This window comes from Emydura macquarii, unplaced genomic scaffold (assembly GCF_026122565.2).
Source record: "Emydura macquarii macquarii isolate MOO-44397 ecotype Brisbane River unplaced genomic scaffold, CSIRO-AGI_Emac_v2 contig_3477, whole genome shotgun sequence".
Lineage (NCBI taxonomy): Eukaryota > Metazoa > Chordata > Testudines > Chelidae > Emydura > Emydura macquarii.
In genome coordinates, this window is record NW_027133614.1 from 4,030,321 (window position 1) to 4,056,465 (window position 26,145).

General features: G+C 41.3%; 1 protein-coding gene across 6 annotated transcripts in view; it reads left to right on the forward strand.

Annotated features, from left to right (window-relative positions):
* Positions 1-26,145, forward strand: part of HMCN1 (hemicentin 1) — a 291,595-nt gene that overhangs the window by 102,935 nt on the left and 162,515 nt on the right. For all 6 annotated transcript variants that reach the window (XM_067535110.1, XM_067535114.1, XM_067535111.1 and 3 more), the window contains exons 10-12: positions 2,313-2,434; positions 5,100-5,375; positions 25,755-25,896. In XM_067535110.1, the coding sequence (XP_067391211.1) occupies positions 2,313-2,434; positions 5,100-5,375; positions 25,755-25,896 (540 nt within the window). The remainder of the gene's footprint in view (positions 1-2,312; positions 2,435-5,099; positions 5,376-25,754; positions 25,897-26,145) is intronic.

Consider the following 26,145-nt stretch of genomic DNA (forward strand, 5'->3'; position numbering starts at 1 on the left):
CCATTGGCCCACGTTCTTTCAGACAGGACCTACTACTGCCTGAGTACAATGGGGTTGCTGGCTAGCTCAACTAGGGTCATCATACCACCTCAAAGTGGTAGATAGATTATTACGGCATGGCCAAGGATTGCCTTAATGTCTGCTAGCACCTAGACACTGGCACAGTATATAGAGCAGGTATAATGAACCACTGTGCAGTGTGCTTCCCTTGTGCTCCAGAGGCATTCTGTCCATGTTTGCTCTGCACAGGCAGATTGAGCCACATCTTCCTACCCTGAGGTGCTCATCTGCACCCCGTCTTACGGCAAGATGGTACTCAGCCTTTAGCATGTGCAGCTTGACCAATGGAGTGTGCTAGCATTTCCTTCACTGACAAAATAAGCAGCTTGATCTGCAAGTTACATGTATTTTTAAAAAAACAAAACAGAATAAGTAAAATGGGCAGTAAAGTAAATTAAAACTATTGTAGCAAAGACAGGGTCTAATGTTGAGAGGTGCCGAACACCCAGAACTGACGTGGAAGTTGGCTAAATTATGTTGCAAGCACGTTATACTTTTTTGCCAGTTTGTTTTTTAAATACACAGGCATTATGATAGGGTAACTTAAGGTGTATTAGAAAAAGTTGGAAAGAGAAAAGGAACAATATCGTTACAAATTCAGTTTTGCATATGTTCCTTGAGGAACAATTTCTGCTTTATATTTGGGAGAAGCATACAGATCTCTTAAGTAAATGTTCTTATCATTTCCTTGATCTTAGCGGTAACTAGCATTTCCATTGCTGGCAGTGCACTGGTGAATGCCTTGGAACAACAGCTCTGATATGGGAGTTTTTAATTAACATGGGGGGTCAGAAGGAATAAAGAGAAAACTACCCAAGATCACTCTCTGCTGTTTTCATCTGTGGCCTAACCTTTTGTGCAAAACAGATTCTACTGCTTCGCAATGCTGAAGCACTGAATTTTTTTACTACAGTACTAAATTAAATGTAGCCATATTTTGTATCTAATCTTTTCCTCCTACTGTATCCTAAAACATTTTATGGAGTTAATGGACATTTTATGGATAGATAAGAGAAAGGGAAAATAGTGGGAACACTAATATACAGCTTTCTCATATTGTGGAAGGTTTTTGCCAAAGGCATGATGATCAGTCTTGTCTTCATTAGATGCTGTAGCAACTGGTCACAGTCAGCAATGGGATACAGAATTAGAAGCGTATTATAACAGTTTGCACCATATCATGCATTCTAAATGTAGCTGCTGAATCTAATAAAGATATCACAATTTCTTTAAGAAGCGGACACAATTGTAGTTACATTTTACTTTTTTTGTTCTATAGCATTATAAATGATAAAGGTACTATAAACCACCAGCTTTACTTGTGATATGTTCTCTCGGCAAAAGCCAGGTGTTTCAAGAGCTCTCATTCGATTATTTTACCCATGTCTGCAACTCCTACCAACTCTATTCACAAAGACCTTTCTTACTTTTTCCTATATCTTTCTGTATTTACACTTACTGCTCCATTTGCTTGATCATCTGTGGCTAGTAAGATGACATGGAGAATGCTGAATTACTGTATTTGTTCTTGGTCCTAATTGGGAGTCAAAGAGCCTTCTGCACACACACTCACCATACTATTCTCCCTATGCAAAGGATAGGAACAATTGCAGCCTCTGCACTCAGGGAATTGCAGAGATTGCTCCCTGTATATCTTGGGGGCTCAAGTTACCCCAAAGCAGCGGGTACAGAAAGTGTGGCAAAGACTCCATCCCTCCATCCCCTCTCTGCATTGGCCCTTGGAGCTGACCCATATGCAGAAACAGAACCACTCTGCATTATTGTGAGGGATGGTACAGCCTGTGCATACTTTCCTGATAAATAATAAGTACAACAGTACTTCATACTTTCTTCTACGTTAAAAAAATAAATAAATCCAAGGTTGATCCAAGAGTAGAAATAGTTGAGTGAGTGAAAGCAGTTTTATATTTTACCATGTGACCACTCATCATATTTATTTTTTCAGATGTCTCCATGGATGTATTATGTAATGAATCTTTGTCTTTTAATGCTCATAAAACTCTAATAACTTTTTTCCCACCTTCTTCTTTAAATTGGTCCCTAAAAACTATATACAATATAATCCATAAACAAAAGGGATTTAAAAACCTAGAGGGTCTGCTTTTCTCTCTATCTGTGATATTTTCATCAGCCTTACTAAGGGTGACATATGCTAATATAGGAAACTAGACCTTTTCATGGCCTTCTCTTCATCTCTTTCTAGCTGTTACAGAGGCTTTTTAATTTTACAGAGAATCATCTAGCATGAACTGGGAAATTGCCTTGGTCTCCCTGTCTGATGAAGGATACTATGAATGCATTGCTATTAGCAATGTGGGCACTGGATATGCTCAAACATTTCTGGATGTTTCAGGTAAATGTTGTTTATGGCTTCTGTACTAGACTACTGTACTGTAAAGTGCTGACATAAGGTTGGATTTACTTAACAGAGATTGGCAACATTGGGTAGCATAAATTGTGGTAATCCAGTATCAATAAAATATTTTTGTGTTAATGTATGTTCTTTTGTTGCCAATATATCCCATTTCAAAACCCTTAATGGAAGCATTTAGGCCCCAGTTTAAAGCATTTAAGCACATAAATAAATCCATCCTTATTAAGTAAAGCATGCGTTTAAGTGCTATTGAATTCTTTCTAACACTCTTCCATGAAGTCAGTGGGATGTTTTTAAGCACATGTTTAAGTGCTTCCCTGAAAAGGTGTGAACTGCTGAATCTCTTTTGGAGGCACAAATTGCAGCCTGAGAGAATCCACCCATATTTTTAATTTTTTAATTATTTTTTTTGGATCTCAAACCTTAGCAGTTACACTTTTAATTGCATGACTGTAGGCACAAATCAGATAGATGTGAAATTACAAAGATCTGCATCTAAAATTAATTTCTACTTCAGTTTTAATGCAAGTTCCTAATGAGTTGTTGGAAATCTGGGTTTTTTTTGTTTGTTTATTATTATTATTTTAATTCCTAAAAGTATTAACAAGAAATAATTAGATGAAATTAAATAAGGGAAAAATTAGACTGACTATAAAGAAACTCCTTAATAGTGAGATTTATTATGTTGTGGAACATTGTCCCAAAGAAGTGGTTGAAGGCTCATTTAAAACTGGTCGAGACAAAAGCACTAGAAAATATTTTGTAGGGAACAATTCCTGTTATGTATCATTCATAAAGTGCCTTGGGTATGCTTGGGGAAGATGATATGTAAATGTGAATTATTATTTCTGTTCTGAATTATACAATTGGATTAATGAAAGGAAAACACTTTGAAATCCTTACACATAAATATTTGAAGGAAAATTATTTGAATGTTCTTACTCCCAGCAAAGTAATCTTACTCTTTTCAAGTATTTTAAGTTTATCCAGTTGACAGACAGTATGTCACAGATTATCCATTTTTGTCAACTGCTGTATAAAAGGTACTGGAACTATCTCAACATTCTTCTATTTCAGAAAAAGCAGACATTTGCATTTGTTTTTTCCTGCTAGAATTAAATCTTAAAGTATCAAATAGCTTGTTAGTTTGTGCAGACATCTTAAATAAAGGAGCAACAAAGACGTGTTCTTAATGTGAGAAATTTGGTTTTGAGTTTGAACAAAACATTGGTAAATATTATGTATGTATACATGATGTCAACAGGAGGTAGTGTGCCCTAGTGGATATGACACTGGACTGGCACTGTAAAGACCTGGTTTTTGTTCCTGGCTCTTTCTCTGGGTTGCTGGGCAAGTCCCTTCCCCTCTTTGTGCCTCAGTTTTCCCATCTATAAAATGGGATAAAGATACTGATCTACTTGTTAAGGTGCTTGGAGATCTACAGATGAAAAACATTAGATAAAAGGGGTGTGTGTGTGTGAATATATATATAAATAAATAATATAGTACTTGACAAAGTGCATGCAGGAGCAAAACTCAGTCCTCAGGAAGCAATTCTTTCTTCCTTTCCCTCTCTCCTTGCATGGGTGATCTGTGATGGTGTGGTGGCTATAAGGACAACTGCTGCTGGGGAGCCAACAGGGACCATACTTGTGAGAAAGCAAGGGTCCATTCCCAAGTGCCTAGGGCTTGTGAAGAAATTCTTCACTGTACAGAGAGCCAGCCCAAGGCCTGTGCATACTGTGAGATCTTAAATGAGCTGAATGACTGGCCCTCAGCACAGGGATGAATATTCCTCTGTTAACAGAGAGCTCCTTTTTGGTTATCTTTGCTTCTCTTATGGTAATCTGTTGACAGCAGTCATATCTCTGGTACGTTACTCCACCTTTTGACATATATGTCACACTCAGGCTATTAGCCGCAGCAGATCTGAATTTCTGTCTTTAAGAACAAACCCCACGGGGTTTAAACAAAAGAAGTGTGGGGTAAAAACCCAATAAAGCTATATTAGTTTAAATTTCCTTTCCCATTTGCATTTAAATGTTATCTCTTTTACTCAATGATAGCTCAACAAGGATAATTTTTGTCTAATTTGAAACCATTGTGTGTTTAAAATTCAATTCCAGTTCAAAGTTACTGAGTTCGCATTCTGTTGAGGGGGAAGTCTGTGTGGTAAAAAGGAGCAGAGAGGGAGGTGGACAGAAAGAAAACAACACTGATGGGGGGAATTGCGGCATAGAATGGCACTGATGTGAACTAAAAGATTAAAATCCATTAAAACTCCAGTTGAGACTAACATTTGAAAAACATGACCATAATTTCCGAGCTGTTTACTGGCATTGGAAAAAGTCCAGATATATTGTTGTCTTCAGGGTAGCTCTTCAGTGATCTCTTTTGCACAGCAGCATGTGCAAATCTAGGATCTGATCCAGATCTCATTGAAAGGCTCCCTTTTGCTTCAGTGGGTGTTGGATCAGACCCCAGCATGCTGGCTTCAGTGATGTGAAATAAAACAAAGTATTAAATAACCTAGCAGTATGCCTTTTTTACTTCTACTACTGCTGTTTTATCATGGTTACCTACAAAGTACTGACAACTTAGCCAAATTGTTTCTGAATCCTTTCTCTTTATTCTTTCCCTGTAGAGCCCCCACCTGTGGTTCAGGTTCCTAATAATGTCACAGTTACCCCTGGTGAGAGAGCCATATTGACTTGCCTGACCTTAAGCGCAGTGCGTTACAATCTCACCTGGCAGAGAAATGGCAGGGACTTGAGACTTGTGGAGCCCTCCCGAATAAGGAAGATGAGCAATTTGTCTTTAGAAGTAAAATCTGTAAAGCTCACAGATGCTGGCGAGTACAACTGCCTTGCTTCCAATGAAGGTGGATCTACTGTGGCTTCTGTCTTCCTCACAGTACAAGGTAACAAAGAAAATGCATGTTAATCTTCTTTTGAAGCATGTTTCTTTTTTCTTCCCTCCCCGCTTTTGATTTCTCCTGTTTGATAACAACTTTGTCCTTTGGGCAATTTTGTAAAAGCCTCTTTAAAAAAAAAAAAAAGAAAAAGTGTAGAAAAGATATCATTTCCTTTTAAATTTCACAGGGTTTTTCCATAAGGGCAATTGTTCAAGGCCATTGAGGCGAGAAAGAGAAGCATTTTTACAGTTCCCTCCCCATCTCTTCATGGGATTTAAATTTTCTTCCTAATATCTACAGACCAGCTGGGAGGCTTAGCACAATGACTAAATTACTGTAAAAACCTGCCAGAAGTAAAGCTAAAGGGGTTTGCTGCTGTCTCAGCAAAATATTTAGTTTCAAATCACTTATATATGAGACTGATTATATCAAATAGATCAGAATTACATTTTGGCTGGATTTTGTTATTGCCAACTGCTTTGAAAAATGCCTGAGATAATGCTCTTAGATGTTTTTGACAAGGTCAGTTGAGAGAGTGACAGTTGTTTTCTTTTGAGTTTGATGAAAGATGCTTGGAATATCACTAATAGGTAGTAAAACTAAACTGCAGGTGAGTGTGGATATCTGCAGTCTGCAGTGGTGTTGTAGCCATGTTGGTTCCAGGATATTAGAGAGACAAAGTGGGTGAGGTAATATCTTGGATTGGATCAACTTCTGTTAGTGAAAGAGTCAAGCTTTTGAGCTACCTGAAAAAGAGCTCTATGTAGCTCGAAAGTTTTTTTTACTTCTTCATCAACTTCATCAAGAGAAGTTGGTCCAATAAAAAAATATTACCTCACCCACCTTGTCTCTCTGATTTCTGCAGTGATGTCCACCTGCTTTCTTATGGAGTGAGTAATCCAGTTCCACACTAAAATATACTGCATATGGAAACTGAAGTGGTGTCATGTGGTATCATGTTCTATGGTCAACTAAATTTTAGAAATAGTTTGGACCAAATAAAGTACCAAATGTATGGAGTTGCAGTGTTGATCCATGTGAGAATAAACTGCATTAAATACAGCACTCACTACTGGCTAATCTGTGGAATAAGATTCAGAGGTAATCTATTAGGAAGTAGCCTTGTGCTTGCATGTGTTTCTGGCCTGAATATTGGGCAGTAGAAGAATGAAGCTGGCTATAAATAAAGGGATGAAAAAATGAATCTCCTCATTAATAACATTGTAAAGAAGGAAATTTGTGGCCACATCAATACATTGGGCTGAATCCATGGTTGGTGAAGTCTTGTGGTGTTACACGAAGGATGAATTTAGTTCCTTAATTCATAGTAAAGCACTCTGTTAGAGAGCTACATCAAACATGAAAAAAATTATAGCATTTTGGATCATAAAAGAATTAATTTCACTTTTATCTTATGTTCTCTTGCTGTAGGAAGATGTCATTAGCTCTAAAAATAAGAATGGAAACAAGCCATTCATGTTAATTTATTATTTCAAACCCTTGTTTTGAAAGTTATGAGTATTTTAATAATGAGAGTAATGAAGAAATGCCAATTTTGATTTTTGAGAAAAGGGGCTGTACAATTCTGTAAATTAAATCTTGAACTGGAAGTAGTCCCTCTTTTTTGACGGGGTATGTCCCATATTAATGAGAGCTTCTTGTATTAATACACTAAGTGCTCCACCCTTGCTCATCTTGGGTAGTAGCTTACTCCACAAGCAGTCCTTTTGAAAATATTGGGGCTACTTGTGGCGTGATGCACAAAACAATGTGAATAAATATGTCAGAATTGGGCCTTAAAGGGCTAAATCCTAGTCCTACTGAAGTCAATCCTGCCATTTTCACTCACTGAATGGTAATTTTGTCTAAGTAAGGTGTCTAAGGACTTGTCTAGGATTTGCTGCTGTTGTTGATTTGGCCCTAAGGCTCTGTTTTAAGGTAACTGCAGGAGTCAGGATTTCCTCTCCCCTCCAACATAGTCTGTTTTTGTTTTGTTTTGTTTTGTTTCCTTCCTCTGAAGTATCAGAGATGGCCACAGCTGGAGATGGGACACTGGACGGAGTGAGCTGGTGCTCTAGGATGGTAATGAGAATTCTCTTTCTCAGATGCTTGGCTGGCTGGTTCTTGCTTATATGCTCAGGGTCTAACTGTTTGCCATACATGGGATCAGGAAGCAATTTCCCTCCAGGTCACGTTGGCTGGGATCTTGGGTATTTTTTTGTCTTCCTCTACCACATGGGGCACAGGTTGCTTGCTAGGATCATCTGCATCTTGCTTAATCAATTCTCTGCCACTGCACCTTGGGCTTTGGTGCATCTTAGTCTCTCCTTTTATATGCCTGTGGCACACAATAGCTTAATCTCCTGGGGTTTGTAACATTTTATCTAATTTTGGTTGTTGGGTTTAGTGTTTGGTGCCTAGATGGTGTCAATGGTCTGTGATATACAGGAGGTCAGACTACATGATCTGGTTGTCCCTTCTGGCCTTAAACTCTCTGTGAGCTATCCACTATGAACATGGCTACATGGTATGGGTGTCTAAACAGCACTAACAGAGCTTCCCAATGTTCTGTCTCATAATAGAGTGGAGTCTGGTTTTGAAACTGCCATACGTTGTCTGAGGGCTCTGTTTTCTCTTCGGTTGCTTTGGAGCACCAATCAGGAGCTGGGAGGGTGTCTTTTGAGCATGCGTAGCAGTGTAATGGTAGGGACTTTCTAGTATTATTTTTTCCACAAGGAAGACAGGGAAATTCCATAATCATGTAACCTTTGTTTTTTTTCTTTTCAGTTTTTCAGTCTTACAAAATATTAACATGATACATGCATGTTTATTAAAGTAGATCCATATTTGATCACTTTGCCCTGATAGTTGTATAATAATACCAATGTTTTTCATATCTGGGGTTATTAACAATTCTTTCTGGCTTGGAAATATGAATGAGTTATATTTGTAGCAAATGGCCTTTCTTCTGAAAACATTCATTTTTGGTGATCTTTGACTGTTGAATTTCAAGTGTACAATTAAAATTCAAATCCCCAAAACACTACATATTGCCAAAATGTAATTTTGATGACAAAATCTTTTGTAGATTTCCAGCTCAGAGTCAGGATAAGCAACGAAATACTGTCATAAAATTCTGGCTTTGCTCTTTGGCTCTGAAACATAGCTGTAGTGTGTGTGAAACCTGTGTGTGTGTCAAGGATTAATGGAGAAATTTAGTTTTCAGTAGTTTCAGCATTTTATGCATGTTTGTAGCAACAGATTTATAAGAAATGAGATATGTTGTGCTTTCATGTCGAAAAACTGGGGACCTGTTGAAGGTAAAGAAGCATTGGCTGCTGGTGGATTGGCCTGTTAATAAACAGCATATAGGTCAGCTTTTTGTGTTGATAAGCTTTTCTACGTGAGTTGTCACATACTAGACAGCATAAAAGCTACAAACTTTTTGTATTACATTTAGAGCACCACACTGAAAATAACTTACTTGATGTATTCATAGCCTGACAACTTTACTTGTCTACTTATTTTGCTAAGCATTTTTGCAAAGGTTAAAATAGGATTTTTTCTGTCACAATTTAAAGGTTTACATCAGCCATCACAAGTGGCACTGTGATGGAAACATCTCAGCAATACCCAAAATAGGAATTCAGTGAATATACTGTGGACGCTGTACTACAAAAACTGCATGTTTGACATCAGGTGTCAAATCTGACGACTTCTCCCACCTCCCTCCTGCCAAGATAGTGTTGGAAACAGTTTCAGTCCTGATGGGGTAGACAGAGTCAGCTGTGTTGAATACCTTTTGTTAAGGAAGCATTCTCAATCTCTTGGCCTAAAAGGAGTCAACCACATTTTCCATGACAGGGAACAGATTTGGATAAATCACTGCGACTTACAACAGTGCAACTTGGAATCAAGTTCAGAATCTGGCCCCAGGTGTACACAACAATGTCCACAACAATGACAAAACCATGTTCAGCTCTGGTTTAGAATACTAGAGGACAGGAACCAGTGTTGAACACAACATTATTATTAGTATTATTATAACTAATCACAGTCTTTGGGCCTGAATTTCTGCTCACCTACACTAGTGTAAATCTGAAGTAACTCCAGTTAAGTGAATGGGAGAGGAAAATCAAACCTTTATCTCCTGGGAAATCTTTAGCCCAAAATATCCTTGGCATACCCTCTCCTGGAGAACCCTTGAAACAGTGTTAATGTTCCCCCTCTGCTGCTGAGACAAGAAGTTAAGCATTCTGAATACAGTTTGGCAGCACTTGTGAGAAAAAAAGAAAGATAACAGACAAATAAAGACAGCATAGAATGAAAAGTTTGTATAAATACCATTCATTTTCTTGACATGACTCCTCAACCCCAAATAGACAGTGCAGATTTCCATATAAATATAAAATGAAAAGGGATATTCCATAATACAATGTTGAGATACTCTCAGCACAAAAGAAAAAAAAGATAATGAAACTGGAGTTATTGCAACCTCTTTTGTTGATACTTTAAAGGGGGGAAGTGCAAGATTATTCAGCCCTAAAAATTTTAAAATATTAAGCAATCTTAATAGCACAGTGGTTCTTCCTAAACTGTTCTTGGGAGCTATCTAAGATGATTAAAATATGCAGCTTGAAAAAGTTTAACTAAAGTTATTAGCTAAAGTCTCTTATCGCTTACACCCTTTTCAGAACAGGAAATAAAACAGTTAAACGTCCAGCAATATTCTTTGATACAAAAGTCAGTGTTCTTTGAGTAAAAAAGAATTAAATCAGTAGGTATCTGTGTGTCTGGATGGCTCAGCAGCTGCTAATTACCATTTACAGCAGTCTCAATGATAGTCATTACATTGGTTTTTGAAGTTAGCCTCTTACATAGGAAATGCATATGTTTGGAGGAAGGGTCAGAGATTGCTTGAGCATTCTGTCCACAAAAGACTTAAAGAAGAGCTCTGTGTATTTTGAAAGCATGTCTCTTTTCACCAGCAAAAGTTGGTCCAATAAAGATATTACCTCTATACCTTGTTGCTGGAAAATTCGTGAATATCACACATTCAATAATCTCTCTTTCCCAGTGTTTCCCATTCAATAACTCCTGCTAGATCATACATAGACACAGAAGGTCTTTTCTCCTACCTGCAGTGAAGGGGAATTGGAGGGGGGAAAAAAATCTAAGGACAGGTCTATACTACTGCTTAAGTTGATCTTACTTATGTTGCTCAAGAGTGTGAAAAAGACATCTCCCTGAGCGACACAAGTTACAGCAACTTGAGCGATGTCCACACTGGTGCTATGTCAACGGGCTACATTCTCCTGTCAACATAGCTTCCACCTCTCATGGAGGTGGAGTAATTATGCTGATGGGAGAGCACTCTCCCATTGACATAGAGTGTCTTCACCAGACACGCAACAGCAGCAGAGTTGCAGCTGCACCGATGTAGACCTGCCCAGAGTGAAATCTGTGTTTGCATTGTTAAGCTTCTCTGTGGGATGTATTTGCTTAGGTTTGGGAAGCCTCCTCTGATAACATTCCCCCGATGAGATCATCTGCAGAGCTTTGCAAGTTAGGAGCTAAGCAAACAAAGCTTTCTCAATAAATTAGAAATATCCCTCCACTTCCCATGCCTCCAATGTATGATTGTTTGTCATGGATGAATCTCAGAAGGAGATTATTACTATTTGTTACTTTTATAGTATTCAGAGTGTGCTGGGCACTTTAAAGACAGTAAGAAGACAAGAGTCCCTGCTCCAAAGAGTTTATGCATTTAAGTAAACAAAGTACAGACAAAGAATTGGGAATTAAATGCAACAAAAAGCCAAGCAACTGAATGACTTGATTTATCACGTCTTGTTCTATGGTTTTGGGGTTGGATTTCTCGTTCTCTTTTCGAGTGATTGCTCATATCCATTCCATCATAGGTGTGTGTGTGCCCCGTGCACAGATTCCCGGAACTTTTTTCCCTTAGCTAGTCCCGTAGGGTCGGCTCAGACGCCCCCTGGAGTGCCGCGCTCATGCTGCGGTATATAGGGCGCTGCCGACCCCGCGGGCCCTCAGTTCCTTCTTTCCGCCTGTGACGGTTGCTGGAACGTCTGCCTCTTGCATATCGCAAGTAGCCTCCCTTAGCATTCTAGTGTTTTTCTTTGTTAGTTGATTGTGATAGTAGATAGCAAACAAGTGCCCTTCGGGGCTACGTTAGAGCCATGCCTGGCTCCACTGGCTTCAATGCCTGCACCATGTGTGCTAAAGTTTTCTCCGTGAGTGATCCTCACGACCGCTGCCTCCGACGCCTTGGAGAGCAGCACAGACAAGAGAAATGTAAAATCTGCAAAGCCTTCAAGCCACGCACCCAAAAAGAGCGGGATGCCTGGCTGAAGGCTATCCTGATGGAGTCCGCGCTCCGGCTGGCCTCCAAGCCATCGAGATTGCCGACAGCACCGAGCATCTCCTCGGTGCAGAGCGCCCCGATGGCATCGACACCGAAGCCACCGGTGCCAAAGAAGAAGATGCAGCCCAAGGTCGCACACATGGACTCCTCCCTACAACCGGTACAGCAGGGAGCGACTCAGGAGATGCCCCAGCCACTTGCCGTGGAGGTTACTCCAGCACCGGCATCTCCTCACAGGGAGCCTCCCCCAACTCCTCGGGGTGGGGGAGCGCCTCTGCAAGGGCTGTCGACGCCGGAGGCTTTCGCAGCGGCACACGCCCTCATGGGGTCCCCTTCAGAGACTTCAGAGACTTGGCTCCCTCAGTGACTCTCATAACAGACGCCTCAGATGTGGGATGGGGGGCCCACATCAGCAAGGACTTGAGCACCCAGGGGCTCTGGTCGCCGGATGAAAGAGCCCTCCATATCAATGTCAGGGAGCTGAGGGCAGTCCGTCTGGCCTGCAAGGTCTTCCTCAGGTTCCTGAAGGGCAGATGATTCACGTCCTCACGGACAATACGGCGGCCATGTTCTATATGAACAGGCAGGGGGAAGCGCGCTCCTCGGCTTTATGCCAGGAGGCTACAAGACTGTGGGACTTCGCTATGAGGCACGACTTCCACATCTCTGCCTCTCACCTCCCCAGTGTCAGGAACAACGAGGCAGACCGCCTCAGCAGGTCGTTCTTACCCCGCCACGATTGATCACTACACCAGGAGGTGGTAGATTCAATCTTCCGGAAATGGGGAACTCCCCAACTGGACTTGTTTGTGTCGTCCTGGAACAGGAAGTGCCCGAGGTTCTGCTCGCTCCAAGGTCGCAAGCCGGGCTCCCTCTCCAACGCGTTCCTTCTAGACTGGACGGGGACCTTCACGTATGCGTTTCCCCCCATCCCGCTCCTACCCAAGGTCCTCTTGAAAATCAAGAGGGACAGAGCAGACATGATACTGATTGCGCCAGCTTGGCCGTGGCAGCACTGGTACAGCATGCTGCTCGACCTGTCCATCGATCCGCCGATCCCACTCCCGAGGCGCTACGATCTGCTCTCCCAAGACCAGGGTCGCCTGCTGCACCCGGACCTGGACTCCCTCCACCTGACGGCATGGAGACTCCATGGCTGACAGAGGGAGAGAGAGCCTGCTTATTGCAGGTCCGGCACGTTCTGCTCGGCAGCAGAAAACCTTCCACTCAGGTGGTGTACCGGGCCAAATGGAAGCGTTTTACCTGTTGGGCGGAATCCCGGGATATTCCACTGAGCGGTTCACCCATACAGGCGATTTTGGAGTACCTGCGCCATCTAAAGCTCCAGGTCTAGCACTGGCCTTCCTGAAGGTGCTCCTGGCGGCTATTTCGGCCTTCCACCAGCCAATGGAAGGATGATCCCTGTTCTCCCACCCCATGTCAGTTAGGTTCCTCAAGGGGGTGGAGAGGCTATATGTACAGGTCCGTGATCCAGTGCCTCCCGGGGATTTGAACCTGGTCCTCACCATGTTGACAGGACCCCCCTTCGAGCCCATGGCTACATGCCCGCTGCTCATCCTCTCTTGGCAGATAGCCTTCCTGGTGGCCATTACATTGGCTAGGAGGGTCTCGGAGTTAAAAGTTTTGACCTCAGAGCCCCCCTACACGGTCTTCTACAAAGATAAGGTCCAACTGAGACCCCACCTGGCTTTCCTGCCTAAGGTGGTGTCTCAGTTTCATTATAACCAGGATATCTTCCTCCCCGTGTTTTTTCCTAAACCGCACGGTTCGGAGGAGGAACGGAGATGGCACTCCCTGGATGTCAGACGAGCCCTGGCCTAGTACATCGACCGGATCAGGCCGTTCCGGAAGTCAACACAGCTGTTCTTGGCAGTGGTGGACCGGTCTCCACCTAGCGCATCTCCACCTGGATCACCGCCTGTATCAGGACCTGCTATGAGCGGGCGAAGGTACCGCTTCCAGGAGCTGTGACGGCGCACTCAACCGGAGCCCAGGCCTCATCTGTGGCCTTCCTGGGAAGAGTGCCCCTGCAGGACATCTGCAGAGCAGCGACCTGGTCGTCGGTCCACACCTTCATGTCTCACTACGCCATTGTACAACAGGCGAGAGAGGACACGAGAGAGGACCCTATCCACCTCCAAGGTATGGCTATTTAATCACCTATAATGGAATGGATATGAGCAATCACTCGAAGAGAGAAAACAAGGTTACTTACCAGTAACTGTTGTTCTTCGAGATGTGTTGCTCATATCCATTCCACACCCACCCTCCGTCCCCACTGTCGGAGTTGGCAGAAAGAAGGGACTGAGGGCCCGCGGGGTCGGCAACGCCCTATATACCACGGCATGAGCGAGGCACTCCAGGGGGCGCCTGAGCCGACCCTACAGGGCTAGCTAAGGGAAAAAAGTTCCGTGAATCTGTGCACTGGGCACGCACACACCTATAATGGAATGGATATGAGCAACACATCTCAAAGAACAACGGTTACTGGTAAGTAACCTTGTTTTCTGTATTGTCAGTTTAGCACTTGCTTGGGGGAGGGGGAAGAACTGGAGTTCATAGGCTTTTTGAAAGATGTGTGTTTTAAGAGGAAAAACTTAAAGGGATGGCGGAAAGGCAGATCAGGTTCAGAGATGTGGTTTGAATTAGCCCTTGCATGGCTTTTCTGACCTATATCCAAGCCTCTTGCTCTGCAAAAATGGAAGTATCATGGGAACTAGCATTCTTGCATGATTCTCAGTTTAGTACTTTTTCTTCCTTTTGAAAAGGAAATTCAAGAACAGCGTTTCTTATGGTACCTTAAAGCTTCTGCTTCTGATCCAGGTTGGTACAAGAAGGTTCGGAGGCATGGGAAAATGGTTATTTAAAAAAAAAAAATGTGGTATGAATTTAACACTCTTGAAAAATGTCAGATTGGCAGCCCTGCAGCCGGCAAAGATTTAAGGGATCAACAGATCCAGTTAACAGAATCGGACAATGACCATACAGCATCTGTCTCAAAAGAGGTTAGGAAGTGCCTACTGTGAGGCCTAGACTAAACCTAAAACTTAAGTTGATCCGAGAGATGTAATTAAGTGGAATTTTTCCATCAATCTAGCTACCACCTCTCGAAGGGGTGGATTAACTACAGCAATGGAAAAACCCCTTCTGTTGCTATAGCAAATGTTTACATTATGGCAGCACAGTGGTAGCACTGTAGCTGTGTTGCTGTTGCATTGTAGTGTAGACTTATCCTGAGAAACAATACTAAAGCTTTTGAGGTTGAAGTTCTCTGCTTATCCACAGAAAAGATGTAGTCTTCTCAGAGGTGTAGTCTTTTGATTCTCTGTAACCTGTCACTCCTGTTCTTCTGGGGCAGGGTGACCGTCCTTTAGAATTTATAGGGAGGTTTGCTCCTGTCTAGTAACTTGAAGGGGGGAGGAGTAGAGGTTGCAGGAGCCACTGCCTATTCATGCTCCCTATTTCCGCAGCACTTCTTAAGTATTTCCCCAGGCTGCCTTTCATTAGAGTGTGTCAATCTGGGCCAGAGGGGACCATTTTAGGGACAAGATGGTAGTAATGCAAATATAATTTTTTTGTCTTAAAAATAGAAAGGAGAAAAGAAGGTTCTTCTGGTCTTTACAAAGTGTGATTTTCCTAGAAGACTTGAAAAAAAGGTCAAGATTTTATATATAGTATGATAAGCCTTGTGCATTTAAGTAAGAAGAGGATAGATTCCTTCTCCCAGCTATCTAAAATCATGAGACTGGCGTAAAAAACATATTGAGCTCTTTCACTAAATATCACCATGCTCTGTTTGTCTATCTTCTAATTTTTTCACTCTTGGCGTCTTCCTATCTCATCTCCCAATGACTATGCACTGTAGATTGAAAATGTAAGCAGAAATATATCCAAAAGCCTCACAATAACATGGGGGCTTGTCCCTCTTCCTTCTGGCTATTATAAGAGGAATTCCTTTCTCTCTCACTTCCCACTGAGCTCTCTTAAGGTCTTGTTGTCACTCCCCCTGCTACTCCTCCCATTCTGTTATACAGTTCCTCTGACTTTAAGGGAGAATGTGCTGTCTCCACAAGCCAGACCTGCTATTTGCACTGTGCCCTGCTCAGCGTAGAAAACAGATGACTAAGGGGGAATATGATAGATATTCATAAAATAATCAATGATGTGGAGAAAGTGAATAGAGGAGTGCTATTTACTCCATCACATAACACAAGAAGTAGGGGTCACCTGATGATATTAACAGGCAGCAGCTTTAAACCAAACAAAGGGAAGTTCTTCACACAACGCACAATCAACCTGTTGAGCTCATTGCTATGGGATGTTGTGAAGGCCAAAAGTATAAGTGGGTTCAAAAGAGAATTAGAGGATAGATAGATGGATAGAGGATAGATAGATGGATAGATCCATCAATGACTATTAGCCAAGATGGTCAGGGATGCAATCCTATGTTCCGGGTGTCCCTGAACTTCCAACTACCTGAACCTGGAACTAGACAACCGGGAATCATTCAAAATTGCCCTGTTCTTGTCATGCCCTCTGAAGCATCTGACTTGGCCACTGTCAGAGACAGGATACTGGGCTAGATGGACCATTGGTCTGACCCAGTATGGTCGTTCTTATGTTCTTATGCCCTGCTGTACTCTGTTCAGTGCCTCGAAGGAATGCTTACAATGGTTAATTTTAGGTTTCTGAGGTAGGTACTGCTTAGAGGCAAGCAGAAAGTGAATAGTAGATGTAGCTTCATCTGTCTGTAGGGTGAAGATTGGTGAGTATGTGTGTCTTGGACAGTAGATTCTCTTCTGCTATAGCTGGAGACTGGTGATAAATCTTCTTTCCCGTGTCAAGACTCCTTTTTTCCCTGCCATGTGCCTCTTCTGCCTTGTTGTTTTTTCCTGCTCAAGGTGACATTGCAAAAGTGGAAAGTAAAAACTTGCAGGAGTGGATTATCTCTGCTTCATTAAAGCACAGCAATACATACCATCCGGTGGCAGCAAATAGCAGCTGTTGCTGTTAGTGAAATTACAGTGTTTACCTGATCCCAAAATTTATGCAACTCACAAATTCACAAGCCTTGGCAAGGCTGTTTGTATTAAAAAATAAAATTACGGGCATGGGCAAAGCTCTTCTGCTTTTTATTTGAAGAGACATTTGTAGAAGCAGTGTTTCCTCTCTTTGCATCCGCATTCTGCTGTGTCCCCTTTATATAGTACAAGGTAAGAGATAACACTGTACAGCATTTTCCTCCACATGTTTGAGAACAGAGAAGCTCATTGAAGGATTTAGTGAGAGCTCAGCAGAATAGTGGGACATAGCTAGGAAGACTTTCCCCAAGTGAGATGTCTGGTAAATGCAGGAGATCTGAGAAGTATGTATAAAATTTAAATAGAAGACTGATTACAGGATAGGCCAATTGCTCTCCTCCCAAATGCCATTACACATTACCATACATTGAGCCAAGGATGAGACAGACTTTGGTCTTTCCTTGCTGTGACATTAGAGTTAGCGTGTGCTCTGGTGCCTCATGTTGTTCTGTGTAACAACCCACAGCTAATTCAGGAATCCAGTTTGGCTTTGGAAGAACCAGGTCTCCTCATCCAGGAGGATAGTTAGCACAATGTGTATGTTTGTATGGGAAAGGACATAGGAAAGAAGAGGATAGAAGAAGTAATCCTCAGGGTTTTGAGAGGGCCTTAGAGGAATACTGGTGGATACAGGACACTTTTATGTTAATGTTCCCATGATTCCCCTTCTTGCAAAAGATGCATTAAATTTTTCAGCAACTAATAATATTCTGTTGCATCCTCCATGCATCAGAATAGGAGAACTATTCCCAAAGATTGTACTTTTTGTTTAATTAGGTGCATGCTGTTATGGCCCATGGTACAATCAATGTGGCTACTCAATAATGAAGACTTCTGCATGAATCTAATAAATGTTTTTGCTTGATTTTGATACATACTTTAACTAGTTCATTCTTCAGACCTGTCACTGCAACAGTAGCTGAACTTTTTCTGTTTGTGCCTTATTTTTACACAGCTGTTTTCATCTAGTTCACAATCCAAAAATGTGGAATATTATAATAATATTTAATGTTAAACCATAGAAAACCCAATGCATGTTGGTAAAATAGATCTAAACTAAGATAATACAAGTCAGATGAGTGGGAAAGATTCCTTTTGAAAATGTATTGACTGTGTATGTGCATATGAATAAAGATACTCTTTCCTAGAAATGGATCCAACCTGGTTTCTATGCCAGAACTGACTTCAAAGTAGAAATACCAGTTGTGGGGAAAGGGGAATGCGCAGTATCATCCTAACTCCATTCTCCCTTTTCTCTCAGCAACATACATATGTTAATATCTATTGCCAGCAGCTTTTGATTTTATTATAGTTTTTGGTGTGTGCATTCATGACACTAACATACTGCAGATGTTTAAAAAATTGAAGATCAAAGTCATGTGCCTCCATTCTGCCACTTACACATGCAGAATTAAATATCTTTTAACAAATCTAAGCCATTCAGAACTTCAGTCATCACTATGTTGCATGCACACAAAGCTTCATGGTTATAAGAGCAGATGATTCCTCTGGTCCAAAGTACAGACCTCCACTACTTAAATTAGAACATATGAGACACATTTGCTTCCATCTGAATATATATATACTATTAAACCAAAGCCCATTAAAATTAATTGGGACTCTTTCCATTGACTTCAGTGGGGATTGGTTCAGGCCTATAGAGAGGACCAATATATAGTGGCCCTGATCCTGTTTTCTGATCCATGTAGGGAGATACTGATGTTCTCATGAAATCCTATTGGAGCTAATGGGGCTCTGCTTGATTTGAACTAGGCCAGATTGCAGGACTGAGATTTGCTTAGTTAGTGTGGTCAGTATGTAGTAGAAGTGAATTTTGCAAAAATCACACCCTATCTGCAAAATTTGCAAAGTGTCTATGAAAGCCACTAAAACAATTGCATTTTTGTGAGATAGCTTTTGATCTGGACAAAATTAAATGGTTTATCTCTGTTTATGCATTGCTAGTCGTGAACAATTTAAATCATGCAACTTTACAAAGAATTGTTATTTGTGAGAGTAAAGAGACCACAAAGAAATACTGAATCGCTAAGGTACTTCACATGCTTCAGACAGGCCTTCTTCATGTTTTCTTAAAGAATCATATGCTTATGTACAAATGCTGTTTCAATTAATACTATCTAAGTATGTTTTTCCAAAGTACAGTGAAAGAACATGATTAAAGGTTGCCTAAAGTAATGAAAAAATATTTTTGTGAAACAATTTGTTCATACTGTACATTATTATGCCATCTGTTTCCCATTCTATTAATAGATTCTTTCCATACTTAAAAATTAAAACTTATTCTGCTTTCAAAAATAGTTATTTTAACTTTTTGAAATTGTTTTAATGAGCATTAGTGCTAGTGAAAAATCTGGTACTGACAACAATGGAGCCTGAAATCCTCAGGTGAAATTCACCCTCTGCAGAGGCCCAGCATAAGATTTTAATGGGAGTTAGTGATATATAGAGCTCTGTGAGCTGTCTTTGCCTACATTAGTCTGTCTGTGTGAGCTTGCCCTGTCTGTGTTACTTCACATGCACCCTCACCTCTGCCTCTGCTGGCATCATCTTCTGTCCACAGTCTTCTCCTCTCATTTTCACTGGACAAATCTGGTGCTAAGACACTATCAGACAGGACCAGTGTTCTGCAAAACTAGGACTGTTGGCTTTAAGATGGACAAATGGCTTCCCTAGGTCCAATTTCGGATTGTGCCCCCTGGTAATCTTACTCTGGCTGGCTGGTGACTTTGCCCTGACCCACTTGTTCAGATTGCCCACATTCAGGTTGTGACAGTGTTGTTAGATCCATTCTATAGATTTTTAAACAGAAGAACTGGGAGGCTCAGGTCAAAACTTTAATAAAGGAGACCATAGACTCATGAGGAAAAATTCATAAGAATTTGCAAAACCACAATTTGTGTCCACATTTACTGAAACTGTGCATGTAAATCAGTTGCTGCCCTAAATATTTCTTTGCTCTGTGCATGCAAATGTGGTTACCTTTGGAAATGTAACTGTGCATGTATTTTTGCTTATGGAACTTAGTGCGCTGTCCAGGGTCACAGAATGAATCCTTGATAGAGTCAGACACAGTTATGAAATGCTGACTGCAATTCCCCTACTCTAACCACTAGACAACATACACTGCCAAAAGCCTGAATTAAAATTATGTGCTGATGTTCCCACTAACTGAACTTCAAAAATACTTTTAGAATTCTTGGGGAAATTTATTGTGGCATCTCTGATCTTTGCAAAAAATAAAGCTTCTGGTATTAGTGGTGGTAGTATGTACTTGCCTACTCTGCAGGAGTAACAAGATTTAGTTGGCTAATATTTACAACCCAAGGTGGTCCAGGAGTATCATCAGCCTATAGCAGGTACCAGCTCTGTGTTAACTCAAATAGGAATCTGACTTGACTAATAGTGCTTATGCCCTTGCCAACCTATATTGCCCCTAATGTGTGACTTACTTGATAGACCTTTCTATTTAAAAGTCAGATCATTTCTAAGGAGACCTCCTGGTATTCCCAGCTTTGCCATGGACTTGCTGTTTAACCGTGGGCAAGTAATTTAATTTTTCTTTACCTCAGTTTCTCCATTTGTAAAATAGAGACAATAATATCCACCTCTTTAAAGTATTTTGAAATATATGCAAGAAAAGTGTTATACAAGTGCTGTCTTATTATTTGTTTACTAAAACAATATTGGTGAAAATGGCCAATGATGTTATGCAATCATGTATCAAAGGGGCCACATGTCAATGTTTAACCTTATAAACCAGTATGAACTTTGACCAGTTGGTACTTTGGCTGGATATAACCCTAAGTGATTACCCTGTAATCTCTATTCCGATTCAGAGGATAGAAACTGTCATGCATTTATCTTGCAATAATATAATAAACACTTTAACACTATATAACATTTGCCATGTAGTTAACTGATTGAATGACCACGTACTATGAATAAGGAGGATTTACATGTTATTTCTGCCCTGTAACAATATGTAGAGTACTACTTCTATTTTTTAGAAAAAGGAAATATAGATTGGTCCTGATATGTGTTAGGGAAAGATGGGATGCAGGTCATCAGATGGGATGCAGAGAGAAGAATGTGAAATTTATCCTGTAAATCCTGTAAATTGACTCTCTTGGAATTCTCTTAAACTAATTGAGAAGGGATCTCCAGTGACTAAATTAGGAAGAGTTATGCTATTAATCATGCAAGTAACATATCATCACAACCTTATGTCCACTGTGCTTATCGCACACACACATGCATAGTTCATATTAGCACTAGGCTAATATTTACATGCTTTTCTTCAAGCAACCAATAAAATAACATGCAGTGCTTAATCTGTAATGAAAGAGGTGCCCCAGGTCTCAAGCAATTTTTTTTACATTCATAACTGATGCAGCAAGCCAAACTTTGCCGGGGCTACGAAACGCCACGCCTAAAGGTGCCGGGATTCAGCCTTAGCAAGCCCCGGCACAAATTGAGCACTGAAAATATGTAATTCACCCTGGGTCTTATTTGGCAGTCTCTTCCATTTGAAGCAAATACAGGCCCCCCATATATATAAATGTAGCCATATATGGCCTTCTTTACTCTCTGACGGGGAAGGAAGGGGGAGAGTAAATTCTGTCTGATACACATTGATGTATCACACTGTGTGTTACCTGTAAATTACAGCTCTTCTTGACAAGTTCTTGTATGTGTGTTTAAAAAAAATTGCTGTGGCAAAGATTGGGACTGTGAGAATGCTGCTGTCAATCGCCCATGCTGATTAGGTAGCCTGTGACCATCCAAGCAGGAGCTTGAAGTCCCAGATGATTAGTTTTTTAAAATCTCTTTTTTCTGTTCTGTTTGTTGCTCTGTTACTTTGTCAGCAATTGTGTGTGTGTGTGTGTGTGTGTGTGTGTATATTTATTTCCCAGCACAAGTGCAGAGCCCACCCTCTCCCAAAGGATGATGTCATCACAAATGTGTGCTACACATTTATGTACTGTGTGACCCTTAGCAACAGTTGTAGCCTGGCTTTAACTGCGGAGTGACTCTCTTAGCAGTATACATCCTTGTTTTTGTAATTGAAATTCTTGAAATTGACTTTCGCCTTAATAGCTGAACTGCATAAACCTGAGTGTAATTGGTGGTTGTCAGCAAGGAGGGTTGCCATCTCTGGAAGGGACATGTATTAAAACTCAGATGGTATACGACTAGCACCGTCTGTAAAGACAGGTGCAGTTAACACAATTGTCACAAGGGCTGCAGCAATGGAGGCAAATGCTGCTGTGAACCACGAAGGATTCTTTCTCCAAGAATCAGGCAGCACAGACAATACTGAAGAGGTTTATTCACGATACCGATACCGATACGATAAATCAGCTTCAACTTCATGGTGTTACAGTGGTCAATTATATACGCTTTCTTATCGATTGCATAGTACATTTTAAATTTTTTATCTAATCACTTACAAATACAGACATTGTCCCATCCGGAGAGAACGACAGTGATAATGGTCGTTACATACATGCAGAGACATTTTAATCACTCTACTTACATGAAGGATCCTAGGGCTAACTCGGGGCGGGGGTAGGGTGGAGGAAGAAGGTGGATGTCCTTACAGATAGGTGGCAGGTGAGACAGAAATTCTAAAAGCAAATGTGCTGTTCCCATTGGAATTAGAATCACTAATAGGACATCTGGCTTCCTGAGCTATCGGATGCTTACACGAGCCATTGTCCTTGAGGATCAAGTATGCTCGTTAGCCATTTAAATGAGTTTCGACCTATAACTTGTTAGCTGAAAACCATCTCAAGCCTTACACTGCTAATCCAATAGTGGCGGGGAAAACAAATACAACATTAACTGTAGAAGGCATTAACCAGAATCATCATCAGCTACTCCTGAAAGATTCCTCTCCTTTTGATAATCCATCAGCTGATGATGATTCTCCCCTAAAAGTGCATGAAGGCATGTGAGGCTCTGTTGCAAAAGGAGCATATTCATCACTTGCCATAATTAACTGTATTATAGTCTGCTGACTTCAGTGCAGAAATCAGTCTAGGGCATTGATGAGCTGCTTCGATAACTCTGATCAGTCTCTTCATTTAAAAAAAAAAAAAAAAAGAGAGAACGAGTTCTGTGGCACTTTAAAGACTAACAAATTTAATTTCTGCAGGCATAAGCTTTCATGGGCTGTAACCCACTTCGTCAGATGTAAGGAATAGAAATCACATAGGAGGCATATATATACATATCCAAGGGAAGTAGGGGAGTAACAACAATGGGGAAGGTGGATGAAAGCAAAGTCCATTCAGTTAGAGTAGTTGAGGCCTATTCACAACCATTGATTAGGAGGTGAGAATGTGTGATTAGTGGCAATTACTTCTTGTAATGAGATAACCATTCCAAGTCCTGATTCAGACCCAGTTTGATTGTGTCAAGTTTGCAAATGAGAGTGTCCTGGGAGACTGAAGTGTTCTCCGACTGGTTTATGGATGTTGTTATTTTTTATGTCTGATTAGTGTCCATTTATTCTTTTGTGTAGTGACAGTCCAGTTTGGCCAATGTACATGGCAGAGGGGCATTGCTGGCACATGATGGTATATATTACATTAGTAGATGTGCAGGTGAATGAGCCCCTTATGGTGCGACTGATGTGATTAGGACCAGTGATGGTGTCACTAGAGTCGATGTGTGGGCAGACCTGGCAACGGGTTTGTTGCAGGGATAGGTTCCTGGATTGGCCTTCTTGTAGGGTGTATGGTTGCTGGTGAGTATTTGCTTCAGGTTGTGGGGGCTGTCTTGAAATCATCTGCAAACTTGACACAATCAAACTGGGTCTGAATCGGGACTTGGAATAGTTATCTCATTACAAGAAGTAATTGTCACGGTTCACACATTCTCACCTCCTAATCAATGGTTGTGAATAGGCCTCAACTACTCTAACTGAATGGACTTTGTTTCATCCACCTTCCCCATTGTTGTTACTTCCCTTGTATGTGTATTGTGGCGGGGTGCGCCTGCTCCACCCTGTGGATCCTGCGCTTCACCGGCTACGCCAGTGGTGCGGCTGGGAGGGGAGTGAAGGGGGGGGACCCAGTCCCGCCCTCTGCCCCAGGCCCCTGACCCAGGGACCCTGTGAGGAGTGATCTCACCCTGCTCAGTCCTTGAGACCGACTACCTTCCCTGGGTCGCTTGTCCGTGGCCCCCCGGCCTGTAGCCTGCTCCCTGGTATCGGCGTGAGGGGTTGTTCAGCCTTGCCCGACTGGAGCCTCTCCGCCTCGGTGTGGTAGCAGCAGCGGATGATAGTCCCAAGCCCTGCAGCTATCGCTGCAGCAGGGCAGGGCAGCTCTTCTCTGCTCCGCTTTGCTTCGCTTCGCTTTGCTTTGCTCTGTGCCTCCTCTCCTCTGGCTGTTAACTCCCTTCAGCTCTCCTGGCCTGCCTGAAGTGGAGGCTTTTATCTGCTGGGGCAGCTTCTTTGATAGGCTCCAGGTGGCCTAATTGGCCCAATTGTCTTGAATTAGCCCCAGCTGGGTTACCCAGGGAAGAGGGCTTTATGGAGCCTGGGGCTAATATACATGCCCTCCAGCACTCTTTCATAGCCGTGCGGTCTGGCCCTGTCACAGTATATATATGCCTCCTATGTGATTTCTATTCCTTACATCTGACGAAGTGGGTTACAGCCCACAAAAGCTTATGCCTGCAGAAATTAAAATTGTTAGTATTTAAAGTGCTACAGAACTCTCGTTGTTTTTACTGTATACAGACTAACATGACTACTCCTCTGAAAGTCTCTTCATAGTTTATAACACTAGCATAATGGGTATCATCAACACCACACGTGCAGACTGGCTCCACTATGACTGATGGTGATTTAATGTAAAAATATTACATTTCAAGTCTGTATTTAATTTTGTCACCCAGGATGAAATTCATCCCTGTATAGAGGGCTGCCAGAAAGCCTCTGAGCTACCTAAATGCTGCTTAAACCCTGCTTACGGCCCCAGCTCTAAATAGTCAAGGGATGTTATCCAGAACTCATTGGTGTTTTAGTCTGAAGAGATTTTTAATAGTTTTTTCTTCAGTCTCCCTTCCTGTGGATTCCCACCCTGTGAATTTCATGCTGACATCTGGGTTGGAACAAACACACAAAACACAGCCGAAGCGACTAAGCTTTGCCTGGTTTGGCATTGAAGCCATGTGAAACTTGACAATGTTTCTTATAGTTTCCATCCAAAATAAGAAATTGGCACATCTTGCTCATAACTCAGCCCAGGTTTGTCAGCCTTGGTGAATCTTCTTTGTAAATCTGGCTCAAGTTTTGGGTTAGTAATGACACTCAAAACCGTGTGAAACTGACACCTGCTACATTCAAGAGATTTGGATAGTCATATTTTAAAACAAATTGAAATAAATGGATATGTGAGTTTATTTTCTGTTTGTAACCTAAGTACCATCTCAGTACTACTTTTTCATCTAACTATGTGTGTCTTCCGCCATGAATTGGGGTTGGACGATTGGAAGGGGAGGTGTCTACAAGAAGACATATCTCTCATTTAAGAAGTATATAATATGAAACATTTTGAGAGCAAGTCTAGAGAAAAGGGATTCTATAAATATATGATCACTGTTTATACTTTTGAGTAGCAACTGCTGATTTGTTACTCATTTCATGCAGATCTGAAAATCATCAATTGTATTAAAAAAGAAGCAATGGGGAAAAAATTCTGGCCAGTCCTTTCTTAGTGGTGTTTTCCTTCATTAGGATGTCTGAAGAGTGTGTAGAGTGTAGAGTAATTATTATCAAGGTTTTCTATAAATGGCTGCAAACTTGAATATCATAAAAGTCAAGCTGAAGTTTCAATATCATTATTACATTTTATTTTTCAACAGAACCACCCAAAGTTGTCATATCACCTAAGAATCAGTCTTTTACAGAAGGCTCTGAGGTGTCTATCATGTGTTCTGCAACAGGTTATCCAAAGCCAAAGATAGTCTGGACACACAATGACATGTTTATCATGGGCTCAGACAGGTATGGTACTGGGTTTGACGCCTTTCCCTCTTTTCTATTTGAGGGTAGTATTCTGTATTGAGGGTAGTGTTCAGGAATTAGTATAGAAGAATTATGAAATGTTCTGAATGAAAATTTCCTACCAACGCCAATGACCTTTGAAATTTCCAAATAATGCCTGCCAAAAAAAAAATGGGGAGGGGGAAGCAATTTGGGTAAACTATAAAATCTGGCCCATTAATCTCAGTTTTCTCATCTAAAAATGGTGAT